The following is an 8,564-nucleotide window of genomic DNA, read 5'->3' as shown; positions in this document are numbered from 1 at the left end:
AATTTTTCTCTTTTATTTCTTTTTCTGGGGGTGTGTGCAGTGTGTGTGTGTGTGTGTGTGTGTGTGTGTGTGTGTGTGTGTGTGACAGAGAGAGAGAGAGAGAGAGAGAGAGAGAGAGAGAGAGAGATTTTTCCGAGGGGCTTTTAGACAGTAGTCCACGGTGGCCTTGAATTAACTACGTAGCCCAAGCTGGTCCAGAATTCACATCCTCCTGCCCAAGTCATCAGAATACTGGGATTCCAGGCTTGAGCCACCAGGTAGGGCTTGCAGTTTTCTCCTTGAGTGTTGACACCAATGTCTGGTGGTTTGATTGATGGAAAAGATGAGGTTTGAAAGGGAGAGTGAATAACGGAAGGGTAGGAGTGAAGGGGTTTAAAAGTGCACCTGAGGAAATAGTAAAAAAGACATCTTTCTGAACTTCCCATTCCTGGGGCCGAACTCGGGGCATAAATTGCCTTCTTTGCACTTAGAAATTGGAAGTTTCCGTCTCAGTTCAGGGCTTCTTTTAACTTCTACAGGGTCCTTTACGAGGGAGGTGCAAGCGTAGGGCATTAGGACCCAGCGATTGTTGTAGTGAGAGTCGTTGAATCTCGATCTCTCAATTTTTCTCTCCAGCTCCCTCCTCTCCCTTTGTCATTCTCTCTGCTGCCTCCGCAGCGTGCCTCTAGCTCTCCCTGTGCTAACTGCCTGCGCCTTGACAGCCGGGCTGCGCAAAGCAGAGGGATTAGTTGGGACCTGCCTTGGTGACCCCATGGCATCCCCACGAACCATAACTATCGTGGCTCTCTCAGTGGCCCTGGGACTCTTCTTTGTTTTCATGGGGACCATCAAGTTGACCCCCAGGCTCAGCAAGGATGCCTACAGTGAGATGGTGAGTGATGTAAAGGAGCAATGAGGAGCGCTCCACTGTGGGATTGTGACAACCTCTCTTTTCTTTCTCCGCTCCGGTGCCTTTCCCTTAACCTCTCCCCCAACCCCGGACCCTCCTCCCTAACAACTTTGCAGCTCAGAAAGAACAGCTGGACCGAGTGCGATTTCTTTGTGGACTATGCCGGGAGCAACTGTTTTGGTGCCACTGCATGCCAGTTGGGGGAGGGGCTGCCCAGCGAAGACCCCCAATTTCAAGTCAAGCAGGAGGCTGAGACCTGCGTAGCACCTGTCATCAGTGAGCCTGTCCTTCTTCCCAGTACACACCCAAAGTCCCAGGCACAACCAGTCTACAAGTCTGAGTCCTTCCCTCTAAGCTAAGAGTTTAGGGAGCCAGAGTTTATCTATTTTAGGGAGGAACAAAGGGGAAAGAGAGGAAGAGCTGGGGGTGGGGTGAGGAGACGGGTTCCTAAAGCTGGCAGTTTGTAGGGGCTGACTACGTATTCTTCGTCATCCCATGTGCAGAGCTGACAGTATTCCTTTAGGCACCGGGGTACGATCTGAAGCTTGGAGACAAAGCAGTCTTGCCCCAAATAAAGGTCACTGGGCATCTTCTGCTTCTGCCCCTTCCCTGGAGAGAAAGCTGGATGTTTTAGTTTATCTCGTGTGTGGGCTAATCTACAGAATCTATCAAGCCTGTTTGAACTGTCTGTAATCCCTCCCATGCCTCCGGTGGCTGCCCAGAGCCGGGCCCTCTGCAGGTTTCCTCTCTGCAGAGTTGGAATGCCCGAAGGTGACTGGCCAAAACAGCTCTGCAAACTGGGGGCTGGGCTACCTTTCCCAGTTGGATGCGATGAGGACCTATGTAGTGGAGTACTAGGAGATAGCAAGAGATGTTTCCAGCACTTTCGGTCTTTCACCTCCGCCCCTGTCACTTTGCCCATTGCCCGCCCGGGTTGTAGGGAGCCTGCTTCAAGAAGCCTTTGCCAGGGTGTCAGTAATGGGAGCAAGCACAGAAAACTGGGCTCTCAAGGTCAAGATGGAAATGAGCTTAGGGGAGGAACAGAAGAAAGAGAGAAAAAAGGCAACAGGGTCTCTCCTTTAGGGCTGAGTCAGACACTGAGAGGGATTCGTCGCACTCTGAGAGCCCACTGCAAAGCCTCCCAGGGCCCCTCAACATCAGCTGCAAAAGGATGAAGTCTGGCAAATTGTAGATGTTCAGAAAATACTTGCACACAGCTCTGGCTTGAGCGATCTGTTTCTTCCTTACCATGGGATTACTCTGGGATGGGGGAGGGTGGCTTAGGGCTAGCCCCAGTGGCAAATCCTAATATGCTTCTCCTTCTCATCTCCCCTCCTCCCAGTATGTGAGAGCAGATGGAATTGAAAGCAGGTCAAAATAAGTAGCCAAGGCTGCCTGCATTGGGGAAGGGGGTAGGGTGAGGTAGCAGAAGCCACCAAAGGCCTCGAAGAGGTTCAAGTACAGGGAAAGGGCGGTGAAGAAATGCTTTTATGCTTTTGTCTTGCCTGGACTAGTTTAAGTGTTCGATGCTAAATACACGAATGTGCCCTTGTTTTACTTTTCTCATGTACGTTTATTTATACTTCTGTGCGTGTGCACCAGAGGTATTTTAAGCCTTCCCTTTCTTTAGGGACATAGCTTTCTTCTCTATGCTTCCTGCACTCTGAACCTTGCCCAGCTGCTTTGAAGGACCCCCAAGCTGCACCCTAAGTACAGTATTCTGCTCTGCAGGCAATTCGACTAAGATGGAGTCACCACCGGGAAGCTTCCTACCAGCTTGGCAGGCGCTCATGAGGAGTACTAGGCACAAATGGGTTTAGAGTGTGCTTCTTCCTAGGGAGTGGAGCTGTCTATTGCAGCCGAATGAAAGCAAGAGAAAATAAGCCTGAAGATCTCCTGGCATAAACAGAATAAGATTTAAATTGGTATACTCTAACAGAGCAGTAGGGAGCAAGTGTGTTTGTGTGTGTGTGTGTGTGCGCTAGCTCGCATCTGTGTTTCTGTACTATGGGGCTTTTGGAAGGGTGGAAATACTATCTAACTGGAAGGTAGATGTCACAGTGATTTGAACATTATAGAGGATTTCCAGACTGCTCTTTTCCAGGGTTTCCTCCTACACTGAGTGTCAGGCAGTGGCTAGTGATGGCTTTCTAACATAGGGCCCACTGTGTAGTGCCCAGGCTTGTCCCAGTTTTAATCTGGAGCCCACATGAAAAGGAGGCAGTATTCAGTTCTTGAACATAATGTGCTTAATATATATTGTGGACACCACTCAGCATGCTAAAGCTGGAGACTTAGAAGTTTCAGGTTAGCTGAGTTACATACCCCGAGGTAATATATATGCTTTTGGAGACTATATATATTCTCCAAAATAGTATAGATTAGCCAAAAAGAATATATACACATATTCAGCTATTCACATATATATATATGAATATGTATGTCTATTTGTGGGATGGATGGGTGAATGAATGAGTCAAATGAGTCATTTGCAGCATTGCCTCATGGCCATCCTTTAATCTTCTCTGGTTTATTCTTGATTATGCAGTTCATGAGCCATCTCTTGTTTCTGAGAAAGGGTCAACAGTCCTTCAGAACAACAAATTTAGGATAGATGGAGTGATTATCTAGACTTTTCTATTTTCCATTTTGGAGTGATTTCTCTGCATTAGTGGAATTAGTCATATATTGGCTCCAGTGGTATTTCTCATAAGAGCTCAAGGTGGTGGTGGTGGTGTAGTTCTAAGATGATTTATTTAGAACATATCTGTGAGGTAGAGTCATCTTATTAGACCTTTCCATTTTACTAATGGATAATTGGAGCATAGCAGGTTTAATGATTCATCCAAAGTCATAGGAAAAGCTATTGTCAGACAAGAGATTGGAAACCATGTGCATAAAAGGTCATTGAATTGTTTTCGTTGGTAGAATCTACAACTGACTCTTTAAAATACCTGACACATTCTTCTTACTTTTTCTTTTGCATGAGTTCAATTTATATTTTGGGGCTTTATTTTTGAGTCAATTTTTTGAATTTAGATTTTTGCATTTTTTTGGTGGGGTCTATTTTTATCTCTATTTTAAAGCCTTTATATGCTAGGCCTGTGGTTCACATCTTAAATCCCAGCATTTAAGAGGCAGAGGCAAGTGTAGCCTGGGCTACATAGTAAGTTCCAAGACAGCTAGGGATACATAGAGAGACCCTATCTCAATAAATAAATAAGTAAATACATAGATAGATAGATAGATAGATAGATAGATAGATAGATAGATAGATGATGGATGGATAGTAGATAGAAAGATAGAGCTATTATGTTATCTTAGATATGATTCTCTCTATGAAGAATAACTAGAGAAACTGCTAAAAACCAAACAAAATACCATGAATTTTTCTCCTGGCTCTACTGGAGCATACAGGAAGGATTAGAAAGAAGAGTGCAGGGTTTGGAGTCATACAAGCCAGAGTTAGAATTCTGGCACTCTTGGCATCTCAGTTTCCTTATTTGTAACATGGAAATAAGAATGCCTATCTCAAAGGGTTGTACACATTAACCGAGACAGCATTTTTATAACGTATGCTACAGTGTTTGCTACAGTCGGTGTTCAAGGAAAGCGTTGGGTGAGATGATGGTGATAATTGATTCTATTTTATGCAGTGGTTTTCAGACTAATTTGAATAGCCATTTAAGGGGCTAGAATCAAGTGTGCAGAAGAACAAAATGTACTTTCATGTGCCCTTGTGAGCAGACCTTTATGCAATCAATAATATTAAAGAATCCACTTGCTGCTGTGTGATGCACAGTGACTCTTGTACAAAATTAGCATACACATCTCTGAATAATCCATTTGGTATGTGTTGTCTCATACCTCCCCCAGATTAAGGAAGTGTTATTATACAGTCTTCTATATCCCAAATGACTCCTGAGTGACCCGAGACTCCCTTGACTGAATGCCTCATTAGTTCACTTGAATTGGGAGACAATGTTTACAGATGCTGCTAAGCAGTTTCCTGTGCAGTGGCTGGGGGTACATGGATGAATAACTTGCATGCAATTTGTATTCAGCTTTCTGTAGTGGTGGTTCTATCCAGGAGGCCACATATATATTAGTAAGAAAACACCAAAATTCTGTCACAAAGAAGCCAAAGGATTTGGACCCCGGGGACCATGGAGCAAGTCTCTGATTCTTTCCATTCCTTCATAGAAAAGATTTGTTGATTCTATTAATTTGGTTATCTGTAGTTAGTTAAATGCTCCCCTGTTTGTGCAACCCTAGTGAGACATTCCCAATATGTTTGTGCAGTTTATTTAATGTCCATGGGCAATCTTTTATGCTTCCAATCAGTGCCATTAATTGCTTTCCAACTAGGTAATAGGGTAGTAATTCACCGAAGCTTAGACTTCTTGGAGGTGGTGCAGTATATCTATTCCCTTAAAGAGAAAATAGACCCTGAGATGTGATGTGACTTGCTTGGTTCACACAACCACAAAAGCTGAACTATACACATCACATCAAAGCTGCTACTGGGATCTCATAGACTCTCAGTTGGCCAACATCTGACTTTGTTTCAGAGTGGTTTTGACTTAACAGCAGAGGACAGATTCCCTTGTTCTAAGAAGCAATTGTAGATAGACTCCCCTTTGCTTAATAGGATCAGGTTTGTTAGAGTCCTCTTTAGGGAGACATTGATGACAATGGCAAGTGGCATCACTGAAAAGGTACTTATCATTCATGCGAATAGTTAGCAATTAAACGTGATGAGCTTTTTGTTGCATTCAGATAATGCTCTATGATTCATGGGTGGCTTTTTTCCTACAAAAATTCATGAAAATCATATGTGAGTCAGCAAATTTTGCAGCTTGTGTAGGTTTTATGTGGTCTAAGATAGTAACTAGGCTGAGACTTTTAGGCAAAATATATTTTTGTCAGTGCACTCTTTCACGTTCATGTAATTCTCCCTGTAAATTGTATTGGAGTATCACACACACACACACACACACACACACACACACACTCACACTCACACATAGTATAACTGTACAGTCCTAGAAGAATTCAGAATATTTCCATGTAAGTATGTACCCATTAGCAGACAAGCAGCACTCAGTTACTACCCTACCAAGGATAATTTTATTGTCCTGATTTTTAACATTGTAAGATAGTTGTATCTGTTTTCTTGACTTTAAATACATCTATTATATAGTCTATTAGCCCATCTTCTTTCAACTAGTAGGCATAAGTGAACTAAAGATGATCAAACTACTTACCCTCTATTCCTGTTTTGTCTTGTTAGCTGACTTAGGTTGGTTATTATGTGACATTCTTGAGCTAGCTGTTCAAGTTTAATGTCACTAATATGAGCTCATGGCCCTGGCATGTTATGAAGAATAAGTAAACACAGAGAAAAAGGGGATGAGTAAAGAAAAGCTCAATGTGCTTTCCTTTACTCTTTTCTGAATCACATGTTTTCATACCAAAAGGATGGACCTGCTTGACTCATTGATGCTATTAAAATGGGTTCTGTGGCTCATTGTGTGGTTCACAGAAAGAGTGTGTGTGTGTATGTGTGTATGTGTGTGTGTGTGTGTATATGTGTGTGTGTGTGTGTGTTTTACTTTCAGTTGAAGCTATGGTACTATGAATCTTAGATTAAATTTCCAAAATACTCATCTAACTTTTTTGTTGTTGTTGTTTTACGAGGCAGGGTATCTCTGTGTAGTCCTGGCTGTCCTGGAACTCACTCTGTAGACCAGGCTGGCCTTGAACTCAGAAATCCGCCTGCTTCTGCCTCCAAAGTGCTGGGATTAAAGGCGTGTGCCACCACTGCCCGGCTCTCATCTAACCTATAAAAGGGGAAACTGAGGCAATATGCTACCTGTCATTTTATCCAAACAACAAGACAGATACAGGTTCAAGGACAGTGCTGCCCGGTGGGCCTTTGATGATATTTGAAACACTTGACAAAACACTTCTGTTTCTCATGTCTTTGCCCCTTCAAGGAAACTATGGTTTCAGGGTCTGTTTCATTTGAAGGAAAAATAAAACCAGACATAAAAAGTGAATTGTGACAGTTTTGGGGGAAAGTGAGTCAGTCAGCTCTCTTTAAACCTTCCATCAGTACCATTAATGCCTTTAGAGATCAGTTACTACAGATTCAAGACGCCTGACCCTTTGTTTGTTAGAAATGAGGTGGCCTGCACCACACATTAAGAAAGGAGCTGGCAATGGTAGGAGTCTTTTGATGTCTGTCTTCTTCTCCACAACAGAAAGAATGCAAGGCTCCCTATAATGTCAATATTCACCCCATCTCTAATAAATCATACAATCTTCAACTGGAGTCATGGGTAATAGCTCCTGTATGTGTTTGCTCAGCTTAGAACTAAAGATTCGGTGAAATGCCTGGCCCACATTCAGTTTTCTCTTGAGAAAGAGGAGGAAAGAAAGAGGCAATAAGGGTTCACTGGTGGAGCATTTACCAAGCTGCATGTATGAAACCCCAGGTTGGATTCTCAGTGCTGAAAATCAGGTTTCTTCTGGGTATGATTATGGGGACAGGAGGATGCCTGTTCACAGATTTCACAAACTCATAGATAAAAATCTATTCTTTTGTTTTTGTTTCGAGTAGGCTGGCCTTGAGTTTATAGAGATCTGCCTGCCTCTGCCTCCCAAGTGCTGGGATTAAAGGTGTGCACCACCACTGCCCGGCTAAGAATCTATTCTTGAATGTTAAGTGATTGATGCTGGGGAGGGTGGGGAATCTAGAGAAGCTATTCAGTGTATATCTAGATGTTATGGGACCAGAAGAGACTGTAGAATCTCTAAGAAACTTACTTCATTCCCCTTGTGCATCCCGCAGAAACTCCAAATTTAATATTTAGGAATTCTTCTTTGAAAAACTTAATGCTGTTAATTAGAAACGGTCCTTATGAAAGTGAACATGGTGGGTTTTTGTGACTCACTCCAGTAATCTTAGCACTAAGGAGGTACAAGTGCAAGGCTCACAAGTTTAAAGACATCCTCAGGGACTTATTGAGACCAGCCTGGTTACAGGGGACAAGACACACACACACACACACACACACACACACACACAGAGAGAGAGAGAGAGAGAGAGAGAGAGAGAGAGAGAGAGAGAGAGACAGACAGACAGACAGACAGACAGAGACACACACACAAACAGAGACACAGAGACAGAGGGGTCATTCTTATAGCCAGGTACAGCACAAGCCTGTAACCTCAGCATTCCATATGCCAAGACAGGAGGGAGTAGTACAAGACCACCTTTAGCTTTTATTGCTTTTAAGAGATCACATTGGCTTTCTGCCTGGTTCTTATATTCTTTCCCTCAGTATTCATAGTGGATAGCTTCAGGACAGATGTCTTCCCCTTTTCAGGAGATACCCAAATCTTTGGATACTCAAGTCTCACTTAAAATGATCTAGTATTTATATTATCTATGTACATAGTCCCATCTAGATTACTTTCGGCACCCAACGAGCACAAATGCTGTAGTAAGTACTACTGAAAAATTCTAATAGAGATGTAGATTTAACTTTTCAGTCTGCAGCTGGTTGATGCCTCATTTGTAGAAATTGAGACCTGAATTTAGTAGTTGTTCATCTGGTGTCTTTAAGATCTCTGTGTGCATGTGTGTGCATGTGTGTGCATGTGTGTG

The 8,564-nt window shown here is 43.1% G+C and overlaps 1 protein-coding gene across 1 annotated transcript in view; it reads left to right on the top strand.

Annotated features, from left to right (window-relative positions):
* Nucleotides 1-473: 473 nt before the first annotated feature.
* Tmem35a (transmembrane protein 35A) overlaps nucleotides 474-8,564 on the top strand; it is an 11,665-nt gene continuing 3,574 nt past the window's right edge. Inside the window, exon 1 of the mRNA XM_028788595.1 lies at nucleotides 474-871. Coding sequence (XP_028644428.1) covers nucleotides 752-871 — 120 coding nt within the window. The 5' untranslated portion in view covers nucleotides 474-751. The remainder of the gene's footprint in view (nucleotides 872-8,564) is intronic.

Source organism: Grammomys surdaster, unplaced genomic scaffold, assembly GCF_004785775.1.
Source record: "Grammomys surdaster isolate TR1022 unplaced genomic scaffold, NIH_TR_1.0 61, whole genome shotgun sequence".
Classification (NCBI taxonomy): Eukaryota; Metazoa; Chordata; class Mammalia; order Rodentia; family Muridae; genus Grammomys; species Grammomys surdaster.
Note: the sequence above shows the minus strand (reverse complement) of the source record. Positions and strands in the feature narration are given on the sequence as shown.